This window comes from Pelodiscus sinensis, chromosome 3 (assembly GCF_049634645.1).
Source record: "Pelodiscus sinensis isolate JC-2024 chromosome 3, ASM4963464v1, whole genome shotgun sequence".
Lineage (NCBI taxonomy): Eukaryota > Metazoa > Chordata > Testudines > Trionychidae > Pelodiscus > Pelodiscus sinensis.
Genome location: NC_134713.1, coordinates 75919283 through 75939873, shown reverse-complemented (window position 1 = coordinate 75939873; position 20591 = coordinate 75919283). Strand labels below are relative to the sequence as shown.

Sequence of the window (20591 nt, the reverse complement as noted above, 5' to 3'; positions counted from 1 at the left end):
TGGCTTAGAGTGTAGTGGGGGTGACCTGTAGTGAAGTTTCCTTCAAAGAACCACAACAGTCAGTGATAGACATATAGCACTAAAACAACAGACACACATCTCTATCAAGGGCAACTGAATTGTGCTCAGTAATTTAAGGTATTAATTAATTCCAATTCTATAATAATTAATATAGTATGTACTTGTGCATATCTCTATATTTGATTGCACTGTATCTGGATGTAGGACAGCCTTTCAAAAGTTAACCTGTTAAGCACTTTTTCATTTGTGGGCCCCTAAATAAGGTTCAATGGATGCACGGACCTTTCTGAAAATCTTAGGCATCATCTGCAAAACCCACAGGGTTTTACACAAGCAAAATTATGTGTTTGCATGACTGACAGTTATAACCAACAATTTTAAAACAAGTTCCTTGTATATTAGCCCATATATACACATGAAACTATATACTTACATGCCCCAATGTACTTTCATAGAACAAGTCTTCTGTGTTGTACCAAATATACCCGTTTCTTCAGTATCATCAAAAAATGAAGTTACAACTCCCAGTCCATCTGGTGCTGTGTATAGGTCAATTTGGCAAACCCTGTAATCCTGAAAAAATGGTAATTCTGTAACCGTAGCACCATTTTGTATTGCTCTCATAATTTATTGCAACTAAATCAGTTTTTAAAATGCTTCTGTTGCTCATAAGCCATTTACCTTATTTGATCTAATTTACAGCTGTACTGATAACTTTACATAAATTTGTCAAGGCTGATATTTCTTCTTCTCTCCATGTCTTTAAAACACTCTCTGTGGTTCTCAAATCTAACTTTTTATCCCTAACTTTTCTGCCACCTCTGTGCAGGCATACACTTCCCTCAGTGTTTTCTGTATTTTGTCTAATTAAAATGACTATAACCCCAAACAGAAAATTATTTAATGAACCCTATTTTAAAAAGAGTACAGCCTCTCCCCAAGTTATGAATGAATTATGGACCAAACACTTGGCCGTAACTCGATCTGTTTGTAACTCGAACCCCATTGAGTTACACGTGACCATGCTGTTCGTAACTCAGGGACCGCTTTTACGACTGCTCCATGAGAGCTTTGGTCATAAGTGTGAACGGTCATAACTTGACCGTTCGCAACTCGGGGAGCGGCTGTATTGACAAATCAAGTATACATCTTTTTCAAACATTCTTACTAGCTTATAGCCTATTTTGGCAGCGTTCAAAGCAGACTTCTGAATGACATGCTAAAAACATACATATGTTGTGCATGCTAATATACGCATGAAAACCCACAATCTGTGTGAATATAGATATTTGCTAAGGTAAAATAGGGATTGTGGGTGAGCATTAGAATGTGAGTGTGTGTAAACTGGGAGCCCATAAAAAAGAATGTTAGATCCTATGTACGTACTTAACTTTATTTTTATCAAAGTCTCCCACTCTTCAAGGCTTATGCTGCATTTTAAATTTCTACTATGCTTTATAGAATCGTAGAACTGGTACGGGCTTTGAGAAGTCATCGAGTCCAGTCCTCTGCTCTCATGGCAGGACCAAGCAATGTCTAGATCACCCCTGACAGATGTCCATCCAATCTGCTCTTAAATAGCTCCAGTGATGGAGATTCCATAGCCTCCCTAGGCAATTTATTCCAGTGTTTAACCACCCTGACAGTTAGGAAGTTTTTCCTAATGTTCGACCTAAACCTCCCTTGTTACAATTTAAGCCCATTACTTCATGTCCTATTCTCTGAGGCCAAGGAGAACAAATTTTTCTCCCTCCTCTTTGTAACACTTTTTAAAGAGATACTTGAAAACCGCTATCATGTCTCCTTCTCAGCCTTCTCTTTTCTAACCTAAACCAGGCTATTTCTTTCAGTCTTTCCTCATAGGTCACGTTTTCTAAACCTTTAATGATTTTGTTGCTCTTCTCTGGATGGTCTCCAATTTCTCCACATCTTCCTTGAAATGCAATGTCCAGAACTGGACACGATACTACAATTGTGGCCTAATCAGCTCAGAGTAGACAGGAAGTATGACTTCTCGTGTCTTGCTCACAACACTCCTGTTAATGCAGCCCAGAATCATGTTTGCTTTTTTTTGCAACAGTATCACACTGTTGACTCATATTTAGCCTGTGGTCCATTATGACCCCTAGATCCCTTTCTGCAGTACTCTTTCCTAGACAGTCGCTTCCCATTCTATATGCGTGAAACTGATTGTTCCTTCGTAAGTGGAGTACTTTGCATTTGTCCTCCTTACCTCAGACCTTTTCTCTGTTTGTCCAGATAATTTTGACCCTATCCTCCAAAGCATTTGGAACTTGATCCCAGCTTGGAATCATCTGCAAACTTAATCATCGTACTCTCTATCCCATCATCTAAATCACTGATGAAGATATTGAACAGAATGGGTCCCAAAACAGACCCCTGCAGAACCCCCACTTGTTATGCCCTTCCAGCATGATCGTGAACTGTTAGCAACTACTCTCTGAGAATGGTTATCCAGCCAGTTACGTACCCACCTTATAGTAGCCTTAATCCCTTTGAGTAATGATACATTTCGGAAGAGTAGGTCTCTTTTCTCCCCCACCCTATTAGTGCATAGTATCAGTGTTGATAAGCAACATACCACTACTTATTTTGTTTTTAATCAACAGAATCAACTCAAAAGCTTGAATGTCTCAAACACTCACCCTTTATGTAAAGATAAGTGTGGAATGCTAATAAATCATTTTCTTGACATCAGAATTATTTATGCCAACAGAGGAAACAAGCTGAAAAATATTTATGCATTGACAAGAATAGATTATACTTGCCTTTACTACATGTTTAATTGAACCAATCACTGTAGGCTTAGCAGATTTTTCTTCATCATTTTCTTCAGAAGTATTTTCATCAAAAATATTAGCAAGTTCCAGTTCTCCCTCCTCCAGTGGGATAGAGGGTCCTTCAAAATTTGGCTTCTCGTAGAGAATCCAGCTTAAAAAAAACCAACATTTTCTCCTTCATACTTTCCATGAAATTTTAACAAATGATGATATTCAGCTACTGAACTTGAAGAAGGGAGAAGCAGCAAAGAAGTGGGGAAATGTGAATAGTCGACTAGATTAACCGACAAGTCTAGGCTTATCAGGTAGTCGACTATTTGACTTCTTACTTATATCCTTGCCTTGAACCGCCCTTCCCCCCCACAACTGCCTACAATTAATTCCTTGCTACATATCATTTAGCTTCAGAGGAGCACTGATGCAGGAGTCTGCCTACAGGGACATGTAAAGAGCCTGCCTACTCTGGATCAGCAATCACATTTGCTAAAACAGTGATAGAAATGTAGCCGTGTTAGTCTGGGGTAGTTGAAGCAAAATGCAGGACAATGTAGCACTTTAAAGACTAACAAGATGGTTTATTAGATGATGAGCTTTCGTGGGCCAGACCCACATCTGAGGAAGTGGGTCTGGCCCACGAAAGCTCATCATCTAATAAACCATCTTGTTAGTCTTTAAAGTGCTACATTGTCCTGCATTTTGCTTCATTTGCTAAAACAGTTGCATATATTATATAAAACCAACTTAGGCTAACAATGGGCACAGTATCAAAACGAGTTTAGAAGCCATCTACTAGCTGAGGTAGAGTCAAGCATTAGAATATTGTTTCTTGACTTTGCTTGTCTATTGCATTTTCCAAACTAAGTATGGTTACATTGACAGAGCAGAAATAATAGTGCAACGGAGTTACAAATTGGTTATGTTCCTTTTCTTCTTAACCTTGCGTGTATGAGACACACACAAAAATGCACAAGAAGAAAAATTCCCATCTTACCATCCTCTGACGACTTTAACTAAAATAATTGATGATAGCTCCCAAGAGCTGCAATCCAAAACATCACTAAAAACTTCTATCCCATTCTTCTTAGAGTTTAAGTCACTATAGATCACCATCTATATTAAAAAAATTACATAAGCATTACATTCACTACTTTTAATCCAACAGGGACCAGTAATCTATTAGAAAAGCTATAATGTCACACAACAAAAAATAAAAAATAAAAGCCATACCTTGCCAGGTCTAGGATTGATTTTATTTTGGCTATTTCCTGAAAAGGCCTGAGATAGGGAGAAAATGATACAAGTACATATTTAATAGAGAGTAAATTGTCCATTACAAAATCATAAAGAAATTGTGTTCTCATTTGGTATCATTTAAATTGATTTTAAACCAATATTGAACTAAGTGATGAAGAATATGCAATAAAGCTGTGATTATATATTGTGTTTCTAAAAAACAGAAGAAAATGTTAACATGTTAATGTATTTATTCATATTATACTAGAACCCATGGATCAAGATCCTAACATCTTCAGAAATGGACATACATAACAAAAATACAGTTTCTGCCCTTAAAAATACCACTGATGGATACTGAGAATACAGGAAGGACTATCGCAAGGAAACAATGGCAATACTGGTGAGCCTGAAGAGGTGCATTAGTCTCAGAACACCGCTGCCTCATGATTACTCTTTTTTATAGACATCATTATGAAAATACTATGGCAGTACTGGTTTTCTAGCTTCTGATTAAATTCCAATCAGCACTTGCCCCATTTTTAAGGTAATGGTTTGTTGCTGTCCTTATATTCTTCCCTTTATGCTGCTTATTAACTTTAAATCAAGCTTAGTCAACAGAACATACAATAGGTCCAATTCATGCAAATAAAACTACTGTTGTCCCCCTCTCCTTTGGAACACAAAGTAAAAAAGGCCCTAGTCTGCAAAAGGAGATGTATGGTGTCCTATGAAATCCATGGAAATAAATTACATGTGCCTTTTGCAGGATGAGAATCAAATGCTTGTCAAAAATATTCCATTTAACCCATGAGTAGCATAACAGACAACTATGGTAAGTAGCCATTGAAATATCTTTAATTACTGAGCTTTACAAACTATTTTTGAAACCACCACATTAGAAAAGATCAGAGGAAGTTCCTCCTCTCCTCGCCATGGACATCCAAACTACTGACACATTCCAACTAATGTTTAGTCTTGACACAGTTGACAGAAATCTCAACTCTGAGACAAAACACCCAATGTTAACAGTGCAGGACAGCACTTTCTGCTTTCTTGGGGAGAGGAGGAAGAGAAACAGCTATGAAATAGCCTTCCAAAAGTCCCAACCTACTATTTTTTAAAATAATTAAGCACTGTGATAGATACACCAAAGACAAGCAGAAAAACTATTTCGTTTTGAGAAGTAGCTTCTGGTTTCCTGCATTCTCCCTCAAATCTGTACACCATTTTGAGAAGGTCATTAAATTTGTGAGCTCACAGCTCTGCTATTCTCCTTCTTTCCCACCACCTACTGAACACACTTTGTCTTTTTCGTGCTGGTGGAAAATAAGAGGTCTGTAACAACAGAAATAGCAGTTTCTGCACACTTATTCCTAGATCAGACAATAGAAAAGTCTGTTGCACTACACGTTAAGATCAAGTCAATTTTACTGAAAGAACAAGCAGGTTTGCCCTTAAAATTAATCTTAAAAGTCAAGTTAATATTGTGTGGATGCTTCACATGAACACGTGAGGGAGGAGGGGAGAAGCAGTGAGTATTAAAAGGAAGTATATGTCTTCAAAAGTCTACAGAATTGGCCAAGAAAGTATACTACTGATTTACAAAAGTAATCAAAACAAGCTTTATTTAAAAAATGGGCAAGTGAGGATTCAAAACAGAACTAGTGTTTAATTATTAGTTACTCACTCGGGAGTTTAGACAATTTATGTATTTTACCACATGGATGGAAAAACAAATCAAATTGTGTGATCAGAACATAGCATGAAAGCCAAACAACTTTTCAAACCAGTTAAAAGAGCTGCAACACACTCACCTCCCCACCTAGCAAGCTAGAAGGGATATTTGATTCATACGGGTTAGGCTTTAACCAGCTTAAGAAATTTGTGTCAGTACTTCCATAGTTTGGCCTTTGTGAATTAAGTTCTTCTTTCACATCATCTGTTTGCAAAGATTTTTCCGTGTAACTTGGGACTTTTATACCTGAAAGAGACTGAATTGAAAAATAAAAATAAAGGATTTTTAGCAGTAGAAAGGCAGGATTTCATGTTTAATTTTCTGATTTGTTTGGTTTTATTACCTCCGAGTTTTGAGGCACGTCAAATGGTTTGGCTGCATCAAGTTGTAAAGCAGGCATCCGTATAGAGTCCGTTGCAAAAGTCGTTGTGATGGTATTTACAGAGGTTACAGAGGGAGTAAAGATATTTTCTTTAACTGTAGGTGACAGCAAGCTTGAGAAAACTGTGCTCTTTTCCAGACGGGACCTCTTAATTTCACCATCTGTACTATCCCTGTTGTGCATTTTAAGTTGTAGCGCCGGTGCCAGATCCTGTGTTTTCCCCCTCTTTATTCCCAAACCCAATGTAAATACACTGGGATCAAATACTTTCTCTAAGTTGTCTTCATGAATTGGAGGCATTGCAAAATGGGGCGCAGGGGACTTTGGAAGCTTTGGCCTTTTCTTCTTCTGGGGTATGCAAACTGAGCTGTCTAGATTTTTGATAGTTTCAGTAAACGTTTTCATGTCAGAAGGGGAATCAGAAATATTCTCATCATTACCAGGATAAATATTCCCAGTGTTACTTGGGCTTTGCTGCATATTGATAATATTTTGCTCTAATGTCTGTATGTTTTCTACACTGCCTTTGTTACACTGCATGTTTGTATAGATTGGCTTTCCTGTTTCTGTTTTTTCCCATTCATTTTGTATCTGAGAAAGCACATTCTGCTCTGATTCTTTGGAATCTACATTAGATTTTAGGGGACTGTTTTCTTTAGAAGGAGAGGAGAGCTCAATGTTTGGTAATAATATTTTTTCTTCACTTTGGTGGTAGGATTCTAAGTTTCCATTAATTGCTCTATTAGCATCATCTATTAAAATTTCATTTTTGTTGGAGTGTTGTAAAGATGTTATAGGTAACAAACTGTCTTTTATAACTGTTGTAGAGTCTACATCAGTTTGTCTTAAAGAGCAAGCATTAGCATCTGCTTTACTTATTTGATTAAAAGGAGATCCTGCAACTTTTCCTTTTGTAAGTTCTAGTGCCTTTTCAACCTTCTCATTAACTGAAGTTCCTGCTTGAGAGCCTTCTTCAAGTTTGGTCTTTATTTCTGCTGAGATCTCTTTAGTCCGTGATGCATTTTCTGGTAACTTCTGGTGATTGTTTTGTTTATTAATTATTTTATCCATTTGTTTATATTCCTGGGGTTGTTTTCCAAATTTCAGCTTTGCTCTACCAACGAACGTATTTGATACAGTGTTATTTTTCAAAGCAGGGACATCAGTGGGTCGCTGGCACTGATTAGCATGTTTATTTTCAAACAAGGAAATTTTGTTGGCAATGCTGCTGTTAATTTTATTAACTGGTTTTTCAAGAGAATCGTGCTTACTTCCTAGGTCTGCAGGACTTTTAGGAGCTTTAAAATTCAGGTCTACATTCTTGGGCTTGGCAGGACTGCAAGAAACACAGAGAAAGTTATTTTGCAATGTATTCTTAAGCAGAATCATTCTATCAATTTAAAAATAATCAAACAAAACAGAGTTTCATAATAATACCTTATTCCAATATCAATATTCGGTTAATTTTCAATATTCCAAAAAGACTTCGTAAAAAGAAAGAAATAACTCTGCTACCAAAAGTAACCCAACTCAAGTTAGGAATAAAGAATTTCACACTGTCAGTCATTTGGAGCGGCATTTGACTGATCAGATATTTTTGGACCAAGCAACTAGACAAATATTAGTCAAACTATTTGACCATTTTTGATGTTAACACGGATTTATTAGACTATTAACTAAAAGAATAAGACTATGATCTTTAATAGGCTTAGGTATATTAGATATGCCTAATTACAAAAACCAAGTTATTTAAGCAAGTTAGTTTAATTCGGAAAAATGAGAAACGCAATGAAATAAAGTTCTAAAAAAATTTAAGACTGCAATGAAAGAGGTAGGTTGCTGACACCGACGTCCTTGCTGGAATATGTGACAATATTTGACCATGGTCAAGTAATCATTACGGATGTAAAATCCTATTTAATTGGCTAATTAAGTATACTTTAACTAATTAAATGATTAAAGGGGGGCAAATGGGGCAGTCACTCCAGCCTCTGGATCAGATCAGCCCCTGGCTGTGGAGCACCTGGGCCCACTGTGGATGGTGGCTGCTCTGGCCAGGATGCCAGAGCAGCCTGTCCTGTAGTGGGCCAAGAAGCCCCACAGGCAGGAGCAGCCACTGTCTGCAGCAGATGGGGAACTGCTGCAGCCCAACCAGCTAATCGGTTAAACCTTCACAACCCTACTAATCACAGACTTGCAGAATACTAGAACTGGAAGAGACCTAGAGAGGTCATCAAGTCCAGTCCTGTGCCCACACGTCAGGACCAATCACCATTTAGATCATCCCCGACAGATGCCTATCTAACCTGCTCTTAAATATCTCAAATATCTCCAATATCATCATTGAAGAGCAGGTTAGATAGGCATCTATCGGGGATTTACATCCACAACCTCCCTAAGCAATTTATTCCAGTGCTTAACTACCCTGACAGTTCGGAAGTTTTTCCTAATGCCCAAGCTACACTTCTCTTGCTAAAGGCCATTGCTTCTTGTCCTATCATCCGATGATAAAGATGAATAATTTTTCTCTCTCCTCCTTGTAACAAACTTTTAGATATTTGAAAGCTGCTCTCGTGTCCCCTCTTTGTCTTCTCTTTTCCAAACTAAACCAACACAATTTTTTCAGTCTTCCCTTGTAGGTCATGTTCTCTAGACCTTTAATCATTTTGTTGCTCTTCTCTGGACCCTCTCCAATTTCTCCACATATTTCCTGAAATGTGGTGCCCAAAACTGGGCACAATACTCCAATTGAGGCTTAATCAGCCTAGAGTGGAGCAGAAGAATGACCTCTCGTGTCTTGCTCACAATGCTCCTGTTAGTACATCCCAGATTCAGGTTTTGCTTTTTTTTGCAACAGTGTCACATAGTTGACTCATATTTAGTTTGTGGTTCACTATGATCCCTAAATCCCCTTCTGCCGTACTCCTTCCTACAGAGTCACTTCCCATTTTGAATGTATGAAACTGGCAAAATGGAGGAGGGTAGGAGAGAAGGCAATCCAGGCAGGGAGTTCACAGGGACCGAATGTTGGTGCCACACCACCATGCCAACCTCCCGCTCCAGTAGTCCCTGACGTTGCTCCCTCCGGGGACAAGGTACCATGGGAGAGTGAGGATACTCCTAGACCAGACTATGCAACTGCTCAAGCTGCAGATGGCCTGTGAGTTTGAGATCTCTTATTTAAAGACTTCAAGTTTAAACCTGCAAGTCATCCATGTCAATGCTGCAGAGGAAGGCAAATACCCCACAGGGTCCCTGCTAATCTGACCAAAGAAAAAATTCCTTCCTTACCCAAAATATGGCAATGAGTTGGATCCTGAATATGTGGTCAAGACCCACCAGCTGGACCCCTAGGAAAGGGCTCACTGTAGTAACTGAGCCCTTTTCATCTATTGACCCATTACTTGCCAGTGGAGATATTTAATACTAGCGGAGTCTCATCATACTATTTATCAAGCTCAGGTCTTGAAGCCAGTAAGGTTTTTGCCCTCTGCTACTTCCTTTGGAAGGCTCTTCAGAACGTCACTCTGATGGTTAGAAACCTTCACCTAATATGATAACCAGTTTACATCTATTAATTCCTGTGTCCACCCTGGAAATGAAGAACTTCATCCCTCTGATGTATTTTTATTTCCACTCAGCTTTCTTTTGCTTGGGCTCTTTGAGTCTCCCTTCATAAAGTTTTCCATTCCTCAGATCATCCTAGTTGAACATTAGACCAGCAGAAAAAATAAAATATTAGAACTTAAGGACAATTCTAACTGACCCCTAGTCAGGTTGTATTTCAGCAACAACTGAAACCACTTGGAGCTGGTTTATGCTTACAGCACTCCAGTGGCACAGCTGTAGCACTTGGCACAAATGCCACCTATGTTGACAGGAGAGCTTCTTCCGCCAGCATAGGAAGTCCACCACTGAGAGGTCACAGCAATTTAAATGGTAGAAGCAGTTCCATAGATATACAGCATGTACACTTGGGATTAGATCAGTGTGACTATGTCACTCAGGGGCATGGATGTAGTTATACCAACATTAATTCCTAAAATAGACAAACCTTGCAAAGTTTTTTTTTTTTTTTTTTTTTTTTAAAGAAACAGAAAACAACTCCCTGTATATTTCCAGGACGGTAACGGAACAAGGAAGAAAACAGCTTCATAGGCAAGATTCTAAAGGCACTTAAGACAGGTCTACATTGCAATTAAAAACCTGATGCTGTCCCATGCTGGCTGCCTCAGTCTGTGGATATGCCTAATTGCAGTGTAGACTTGTGGGCTCAGGACGCAGCCCGAATTCTAGACCGCTCCTATCTCACAGGATCGTATAAGATCAGACTTGAGAACAGCAATGAAAAAACCCACAGCTCAAGCTCCCTGGCATGGGTGTCCACTTGCAATATAGATACACCTTACCCCTTGGAACTGTAGGAAGACTAATTTAAAGGTATCTATCTTCCATGTCTCCCTCGCCTGGCCAATAGTCCACCCCACACTTCAGGCACTTCTAGTGTAGTTTTCTTAATAAGATCCTTCTTTTCCTCTCTTACATGCTTTGATGAGCACTCTATTTTGACATTTAAATTATTATGAGCACATATGAGTTAAGGATGTTAAATTGTGGTTATCTAGTCAATAGGACCAATCTGCAGATCCACAGCGGGGGTATCTCCTGGAGCCACCTATGCTACAGCTCTGCATTTTTAAAGCAGTTAAGAGACACCAGTCTCTTACTACATTAAAATGCAGAGGTGCAGTGTCCCAGACCAGCACGAGCAGGGATTACTCGATCCCAGCTCGTGCCGAGTCCAGCAGCCCCTGTTCACGGCGGACAGCCCCAGCTGCTGCAAACAGAGGTTGCTTGGCAGCAGCAGCCCCTATCCATGGGAGGCCCAGCTCCCCACAGGGACCCCTGTGGACAGGGGCTGCTTGGCAGAAGCTTCCCCTATCTTTGCCCTCCCCTCTCACTCCCTCTGATAAAGGCAGCAGGGGCAGAGAAAGATGGCAACCCAAAGACAGTGCTGGGGAGAACTGACTTTTAAGACAGCTCCCCCCCCCCAGCACCAGCTCCTGTTCCCCCCCCCCCCCCGATGCTGTGGGGGGCAGGAGAGGCAGGGGCACAGTGGGGAAACAGCATGAGTGGGGACTGAAGCAGACCCACTCACCCTGTGGTGCTTCCACTTTTGAAATGTGGTAAGAGCTTCGTGAGGCTCTTGCTACATTTCAAAGGCTGAAGAGCTACAGTGGGAACCGGTATCAGCAGGGACTGCTTCAGTCCCCACTCATGCTGTTTTTCCTCTGTGCCTCTGCCTCCTGTGCCTCAGCAGAGATGGTGCTGGGAGAAACTGGCTTTTACGGTAGCTCCCCCCAGCACAGGCTCCTGCTCCCGCCCTTGCTGCTTCTGTCTGATAGAGGCAGCAAGCAGGGGCGGGGGGAGAGAAGGGAGAGAGGATGGAAGTGACTAGTCAAGTCACTACTCGACTGTCCGAGGGGCTTATGCTTATCCAATGGTCAACTCTTTGACAAGTCGCTTAAATCCCTAATCTGAGTTAGCACTCATTAAAAGAAACAATGTGCACAGCAACAGGTTAAAACCACTTTTTTCAAAGAATGAAAAGAAACTATTGAAGAAGAGGTCTCTGTGTGCACACTACATATGAACTTTTGAGGAACCATTTCCCAACAGAGGAATGCAATGAACTTTGAGAAATGACATCTTTATGCATGAGGCACCAGTATAAGTTTTACTAAAATTGGATAAACGTCTTATGTAAAAAGCAAAAAAACCAAAAAAGGACATTTTGCTCATTGTTAGTAGACTTGAAATACAGTTTCATGTGGGGAATAGCGGAAGATAGATTTTAATCTACTCTACCATGCAAACTTGCTTTCTGAACTCATTCAATCTGCCTAATTCATATAACACACTAAGCAATGCAACTCAGAATGTAATTTATTGAGCTGGCAAATTGTTTGCCAAGTGTGAGCAGGTATAAGGCTTGGGCTATACTAGGAAATTAAGTTGTCATAATTATATTGCTCAAGGGTGTGAAAAACCCACACAGCAGCTAAACTGACCTAACCTCCAGTGTAGACAACCCTAGGCTGATGGGAGAATTCTGTCAAGCTAGTTACCGCCTCTTGGGAAAGCAGACGGCCCACTGACAGAAGAGGTCCTCCCATTGGTGTGGACAGCCTCAAAGTGCTATAGCAGCTCTGCTGCTACGGTGTTTTAATTGTAGAGAAACCCCAAGATAGATACCAGTGGATTCCCCTTTAAAGTTGACACACTTGTCTGCTACCATGCAGCCACTCTAAAGAAGCAAGCCAACACCTCCTCCAATGTAGCCATATAGGGAAGGTGACTCGCATAAGCAGGACTCGCCGAACCGCGGCAAGCCCCGCTCGCCAGTTGCGCTGTCCGGGTTACAATCTACAGGCAGTCCCCGAGTTAAGCGGATCCGACTTATGTCGGATCCGCAGTTAAGAACGGGGATTTCTCGCCCCGGAGAACTAGAGCAGCGGGACGCCTGGTCCCGCCGCCCGCCTTCTCCGGGGCGAGAAAAGCTGCTCCCCGTCTCCCTGGTCTGCTGGCAGAGCCAGCAGACCAGGGAGACGGGAGCAAAGCAGCGGAGCACCAGGGGCCGGACCCGCGGCCGCTTCCAGATCAGCTGGAAGCGGCGCGGGTCCTGCCGGGTGCTTCACCGCTCTGTTCAGCGTCTCCCTGGTCTGCCAGGGAGACGCTGAACAAAGCGGCGGAGCACCCGGCAGGACCCGCGCCGCTTCCAGCTGATCTGGAAGTGGCCGCGGGTCCGGCCCCCGGTGCTGAGCAGAGCGGCGGAGGACCCGGGCCGGACCCGCAGCGCTTTCAGCTGATCTGGAAGGCGCGGGTCCGCCAGGGTCCTTCGTGGCTTTGCTCAGCGTCTTCCTGGTATGCAGACCAGGGAGACGCTGAGCAAAGCCGCGGAGGACCCGGGCTGGACCGCGGCGCTGATCTGGAAGCGCCACGGTTCGGCTAGGGTCCTCTGCAGCTTTGCTCCACGTCTCCCTGGTCTGCTGGAGGGGGAGAGGGGGGAACGCAGCTAGTGCCCCCCCAGCAGACCAGGGAGACGTGGAGCAAAGCTGGGGGCCTGTGGTAGAGCAGGTGGGGCACTGCCGGTTGGTCCCGCAGCACCGCTCCTAGGCGATACTGGACCAACCCAGCAGCATCCCAGCTGCTCTGCCCCAGGCGTCCCAAAGTCAGCCGCTGCTGATACTGACCAGCGGCTGACTACAGGAAGCCCAAGGCAGAGTTGCTCTGCCCTGGGCTTCCTGGAATCAGCTGCTGATCAGTTTCAGCAGCAGCTGACTTGGGGACGCCTGGTGTTCTTACCTTGAATCTGTATGTAAGTGGAACTGGTGTCCAGATTCAGCGGCTGTTGAAACTGATCAGTTTCAGCAGCAGCTGATGCCAGTTCCGACTTACATACAGATTCAACTTAAGAACAAACCTACAGTCCCTATCTTGTACGTAACCCGGGGACTGCCTGTACTTGCCACAGGCGAGTAGATTGTATAATTTGTCGAGCCCTGCACATAAGCAAAATATGGCAAAAATGACAAGCTTCACAAATTGCACCAGTACCAGAACATCAGAGGCTGACACAAGCAAAACAAAAAATGCGGTGATAACAGACCAGGCTAATTTAGCAAATGGGCACAAATGCAAGCAGCTACAAACCAATGTTTGAACATCACCTTTCAAAACTGAGGTCAAGACTCACATTAAAGAATACAAACATTGTTCCAAGTTTCATATCTTATGCCAGGGGTGGCCAACCCGTGGCTCGCAAGTCTCAAAAAAATTGCAGCTCCTGACGGAACTGGGATGGTACCCAGAACTGCTCAGGTCAGCCGCTCTCACAGCCGGCCCACTGGGGGCCGCATGCGTGCTCACGGCCCGCACCGTTCTGCTCACCACCCCCAGCACACTATGTCATATCCTGCATATGCAGGCCGGATCGTACACAGCTTCCCAGCCTGCACGTGCCAGCAGCAGGCAGCTGAGCACAGGCAGCAAAAGAGGCTCCGGGTGCGTTGGCGGACCTGGGCAGAAAGTTAGTAGGGGAGGGAGAGAGGGATTGGGTGGGTACAGAGGTGCTCAGGGCACGCTGGCCGCTCAGCACACATGTCCCAGCACCTGGAAGGAGACATGTGGCTGTAGCGGCAGCGGCGGCTCCAGGACCCGAGAATTAGGCTGGGGGGGGGGGGGGGGGGGGGGAGAGGAGAGTGGAAGGGAGAGAGATTGACTTTGGGCGGGGGGGGGGGGGAGGAGTGCGCACAGCGTCCCAGTCAGCACATCCCGAGGCCAGCTGCTCAGCGCACGCACCCCAGTGCCTGGAGGGAGACGTGCATGGCTGTAGCAGCGGCTCCGCCTCTGGGACCTGAGAATTAGGTTAGAGTGGGGGGCTGAGGGGGGAGGCTGGTGCCTGGCTCTGGGGGGAATTGGGTTAGGGCTGTGTGTATCTGGCTCTGGGGAATGGGAGGGGGATTGGGTTAGATCAGGGAGAGTGCCTGGGGGAGGGGAGGGGAGGGGAGGGGAGGGAAGAGCAGCCAGCGCGCTTCCTGAGACCTGGGATCCCCAGGTACTGGCCCCAACTGTCTCTGTCCCCTCCTCCTGGGCAGACCCCCCCCCCCACGAGAATCCTGCCCCCACTTGCACAGTTGGGGCCACATTAGTGAGGCTTGGGGGGTTTTGGAGAGGTTGTTTTTTTGCATCTCACTTACGTAGCTCTGACTGACTTTTCTGTGGGTCAGGGACCCCTGACTCAAAACAGGGACCCCACCCCTCTCATAAATACAACGCTGAAACATTTTGTGTTGGACATAATATTTTATTTAAAAATGAAGCCTGACCAACAAGCCCCCAATTGGGGCCAAGCCCCCATCTGGCTGCAGCATAATAACACTCCTGCACCCTCTCCAGACCCCAAACCTGAGCCTATCATACACTGGAACCCCCTGTCCTGAGCCTCTCTTATCCCCAAACACCTGCACCCCAATCACATCCCCAGTCTTCTGCCACAACACTCCTGTACCATCCACACACTGCAAATCTGTGTCCTGAGCCCATCAAACTCCCAGCCTCCCTGTGCCATGAGCCCCTCATACATCCCAGCCCAAACTCCTGCACCTTCATAGCCATAAGCCTGCGGCTTGCTAAGCACCCCAACCCTCCACCTGACCCCAACACTCCCCAGCTTGGAGCCCCCTCCTTGAGCCAGCATCCTCTTCTCTACTTCCTCCTGCACCCAAATTCCCTCCCAGAGCTTGCACCTCTCACCCCTTCCCAGTGCTTTTTTTTTTTTTTTGGAGAGAGCCACAATAGCAGTGGAGACACCGTGAAGAGCTGGGGCAAGTTGTTGGGCGGGGGGACAGGACTGCGAAGACCTGAGGAAAAGTTCCAGGGGGTAGCCGAGTTTGTTGTTTTTTTTCCTGTAACAGACTAATGGTCTGGTAGCACTTTATAGACTAACGAAACATATTGTTAACAAAAAAGCTGTGCTCTGGGACAGATGTACCAGCACCCATTTTCCCCCAGCGCAGCAGAGAGTTTTTTGTTTTGTTTTGCACTCAACAACTTTGCCCCTGCTCTTCATGCCATCTCCACTGCTATTGTGGCTCTTCATCTGGAACGGGTTGGCCACCCCTGTCTTATGTCTTGATTTTGATTAGTTCTAACCTCATTACTGGTAGACTCAGGTCACTTGGGCCTTACAGTCACCCCTTTAAAAAGGTTTCTAATGTAATAAGCAAAGTCTCCTGGATTTTTAACAGCCATATTTAGTAACGTGTGGATTTAGTGGGCTAGGGACAGAGAGAGAGGTTAACCTTTTGTAGGCCTGACACATAGGAGTAGTTACATAATCTTTATTGTACAGCTTTGTTTTATGTAGTTATATAGATTTTGTTTCATGAGCTGTGTTTTATAACAGCTGATAGGTATTAAAATGTATTTTGTATTAGGTATTATAAATCAGTAAGAAATTGTTTATAGAATAAATTGTTTTTCAACTTCATAAGTCTTTAAGAAATCCTGCCTGTTCCTTTGTAAGAGAAACTGCTTTCTCTGAAATGAATTGTCCTTTGTGTATGTGAGAAATGTGTTAAAACAAGAGACAGAAGACACCAGCAGAATGGTTAACAAGTAGATATGAATGCAGGCTTTGCTCAAATTCAGGATGGCCCAAAAGGGACAGAATTGGTGACCCTAAAGTAAAGGCTTACACCTGTGAATGAGATAAACCAGCTGCAGTCATTCCCAGGATATTCATCCAAGTACTGATGGAACATTAACAGTGGAAGCAGCCTTGAGGCAAAACACCAATTAACAATTAGATGACTCCAGGATGATACTGCAAAACCAACAGGCTAAAGTTGGGACTTATAAAAGTGGGGTGTTGTAACCATGGAGCTTTGGGTTTGCCCGGTGAAGACAACTTCGAAGCACTGGACCAGGGCCAACGGAACCCAGCTCCTTCCTCGTACTTGCCTAATTGGCCACCAGTCTGGCACACGCAGCAATAAGACTGGTCACTATAACACCAGCTTCAGGATGTGTTTATGTGGATTTCTATGCTGTATTTGCAATGGGTGCAGTGTATTGCCTTTTCCCCCTAAAAAAGATCCCATGTGCTTATAAGCATAAAACCTCAACTTCTACTAAAGTAAGTAGGAGTGGCAGGTTTACCAAGCATTAAAAATAAATAAATCAGGCCTTAGGTGAGATATTCAGGTTTGATGAATGAAGAACCTAAGCTATTTATTGATTAGAAAGCCCACTCATACCCATCGCCAAGTTTCAATCAACAATAACCAAGAAAAAGTGTTTTGTTGCCAAACTTTTCAATATCAGGGTCAAATTCTGACATTAAGCATTGTAGAAGACCTACTTTCAACACCTTGAATTCAAATTAAGCATCCATCTAACTGCAGGTTTTTTTCCTATTGCTCTGATACAAGAGTAACTATCACCTCAATAATATAATATGGGAAACTGTGTCAATCTGACATTTACTTAATATTTACACTTAAAAATTCCATTTTTGACAGTACAAAGTATTAGCTTTTCACCTCTCCAGCTGATGTTTATAAGGGTCTTTCCAGCAAAGAAGAACATGAATGGCTATACAGTAGCACTCAGTCATGGACTACAAGACAAAGTGCTGTCAAAAGCACAAAGAAAAAACTGGGAAAAAAAAGCCATTTTAGTAATGCTTTTCAATTACAGGAATTAAGTATTACTTACCATGGTACATTCAAAATTTGACAAAAGCATGATTTTCAAATTCCCAGTGTCATTTAACTGAGAACAATCTAGGTATTTAAAAAGTGTCAAATTAAAGTTTATATTTTGTCAAGGTAAAAGTTACAATGAGCAAAGTATAAAATTACTTACAGGTTAATTTTTGTTGTAACTGTAGATCTTGAAACATCCAAACATAAATTTCTTAGCTTTGTGCTGTCTACATCAGAACTTGCTTCATTTTCTGTGGATCTGCTTAGTTCTCCATTGTGAATCCCTTCAGTATGCAAGTAATTTGTTCCTTCAGAGCTATTGACATGTTTTGCTGTCTTGAATTCAGTTTTACTTTCAGAAAGTAAAGTGGTATTCTCTTTGTCATTGATAGAGGAAACCGTGGAGGTCTCTGTTTTCCTTTCACCAGAAGGTACAGCTACAGCTCCCCTTTCCACTGAAGTACTTTTAGTTGCTGGGTTACCACCTTCTGCTGATGCCACAGGTTGTATTAACTGCTTTTTCGGTAAAGAATCTTTTACTGGATTCTTCAAGCCAGTGGGAGAAACAGGGACTGCATCAGACTGATTCTTTTTAAGTGATCTTCTCCTGGAAGGGGCTGAAGTTGGGAGTTGCTGTTTGCCTCTCTCAGATTCAGTTTTAGGCAGCCCCCTGTGGTTAGATCCATTTTTTAAGTCCTGGTTACTGGAAGAAGAATTCCGTTCAGGAGTCTGTGGAGGAGATTTAACTTTTCTTTCTGAGTTGATTATCTTTTCTGAAGCCACTTCAGAAGGAACATCACCAGCAAAATCACAATCTTCTTTTGCAGTATTCTCAGTCTGATTTCTCTCTCCATTTAGTGTCTCACTTGAGGATTGAGATTTCCTCCTCCTTCCAGATCTCCTACCAGATTTTTTATCCATTGTATCTGTGTCACCACAAACTTCTTCTGATAAACTCACAGATTCATCAGAAGGTATTTCTTCTGTTTTACTAAGATAGATATCCAATGTTAGAATTCTAGCAGGATGTACATGCTCAGCTGATTTGGATTTCAAACAGTGTGGTAATTCCTTTGATACCGCACACTCAGGCTGTGCAGATCCTTGCAAATTAACTAGTTGCTTATGATTTAATATGTTTTTTTCTAAGTCTTCACTAGATAAATTATTCAAACTTTTGATGAAATCTGGTGTTGTGGAATTAGTAATGTCTACAACAGGCTCTTTTTTTAGTTCCAATGTCTCCACTGTAAGGTCACTTTCAGATAATGTGTTTATTTCTTCATTGCTACTGTTCCAATCAGGTGACCTCTCAATATCAGAAAAGGCTTCCTTGCTGCTCCATGCTTTAATAATATCCTCACTCAAAGATGTTATTTCCTCATAATATTCTTGTGTTTCTGCAAGAGCATTCCAACTTCTTGCCTCCTGCACTTGTGAAGCTCTACCTTCTTCTTTCTTTAGGTCTTCATTCTCTATTGATTTAAGTGAAGCTGTATCCTTATGAGGTGAAGCTGATATCCCACTTTTGATATTTGGACTTGTAAAAGGGTCTACTGAGTTTTTGGCATTTTTTCTCCTCCCTGTACTAAACAAATTTCCAAGCTTTCCCAAAACTGGTTTCTTTTTGCTCTCTTCTTTGGAAGACTCTGGAGACTGTGTTCTGGACTAAACAAAATCAGGGAGGGGGGGAAAAAAAGGTTGGATAATGTATAAGTTATTTCTTCGGCAAACATATCAATAAGCATTTGTGGGCCCAAGGGTGACAAAAGGACTCTAAACAATTTATTAAACAGTAGGCCTTCTTAGAAAAGAAATGCTTTACTTTTGTTGTCATGTCATTGTTTTCTACTTACATACATCTTGCTTTTGTATTATTGATAATACAAGTCTCAAATCTTCAAACATTTGTAAACATGCTTTCAGTTTTTTTCATCAGCATGAAGATGGGGCCATAGATTTTTAAATGAGAGGATAAAATTCCCATAGCTATTTTGGAAAAGTAGTTTACTTTATTAGCTGTGTTGCACTATGAACAAAAATCAATCATCTAGTAAAATGGTGCCACATCACTGGGTTCTATGCATATTAGCATACTGAAGACAGAATTTCATCTTATGAGTGAAATTTTACCCTACAACTTCAAATTAACCTGTTCATCAGGAAATCATGAAGTTATCCAGAGAAATAGATTATATTTTAAATATCTTTGTCAGTAACTTGAACACTTTTTTTTTTTAAAAAAAAAGCAGGTATATGCACTACAAAATCTTTAGACCACAGAAACATTTTCAATATTTCCTTCCTAAAGTGATTAGTGCTTTACAAGTCACTATTGTTTGCTGAAAAATCAGAGCAAAATAAAGACTCTTTCACAATGTTTACATCATCTATATCTTTTCAGAATAAACTATACCATTTTATTTTTAAAGGGACTAATATTTTCTTTAATACTAGGACTAGAAGGATTAGATTTTAATCAGTAAATACTGGTAAGCATATATTTCACCATATACACAGAAGCTGCCAAATATTTCCATTGATAATAATAAAAATGTACAGATAAGCCAAGAAAGAAAATGCTGCTTGTGAAATTAAGAGTTTACATTTCTATGTACCTTGTATATTTTACAATCTATGTTTTACAAATTATAAAGTTTTAACTTTTTAAATCATGGGATCTACCTCCATTAAATAATTGACGACCCATATGTTTGCAAAATTGTAAACAATATTATAAAAATAAACGCTTAACTCAATTCTGTGCAACTGTTACAATTTAAATCAATACAAATGAAAAATCTTAAACAATAGCAGCTGTCAAAGTTATACAAAAAAATCTAAATCTGAACAGCTTAAGTATATCGACAGAGTGGGAAATGCCTCAAGATCTTAATATATTTTTTTCTTTGAAGTGCCACCGGCTCCTTGTTGGTTTTACGTGGGGGAAAAAAGGTTGCTCCCTGGCCCCACAAAGTGATATGACAAGCGCTGTGATTCACTGTCCCTATGGGAAACACCTGAAGCACACGGCTCCTGTTATTTCTCCCTCCCAACCCTTAGGGGGAAAGCAGCATCAGAGTTTACTGGTGCCAGTAACACAACGGTGAAGCTATGGGAGCGGTACGCAACTGGATGCTGAACAG

The 20591-nt window shown here is 42.0% G+C and overlaps 1 protein-coding gene across 2 annotated transcripts in view; it reads right to left on the bottom strand.

Moving 5' to 3' along the window:
• The window catches only part of CRYBG1 (crystallin beta-gamma domain containing 1), a 149268-nt gene that overhangs the window by 37663 nt on the left and 91014 nt on the right, over positions 1–20591 (bottom strand). For both annotated transcript variants that reach the window (XM_075923953.1, XM_075923954.1), the window contains 7 exons: positions 17606–19113; positions 6137–7511; positions 5873–6049; positions 4050–4097; positions 3814–3932; positions 2811–2973; positions 455–594 (listed from right to left, as the gene is read on the bottom strand). In XM_075923953.1, the coding sequence (XP_075780068.1) occupies positions 455–594; positions 2811–2973; positions 3814–3932; positions 4050–4097; positions 5873–6049; positions 6137–7511; positions 17606–19113 (3530 nt within the window). The remainder of the gene's footprint in view (positions 1–454; positions 595–2810; positions 2974–3813; positions 3933–4049; positions 4098–5872; positions 6050–6136; positions 7512–17605; positions 19114–20591) is intronic.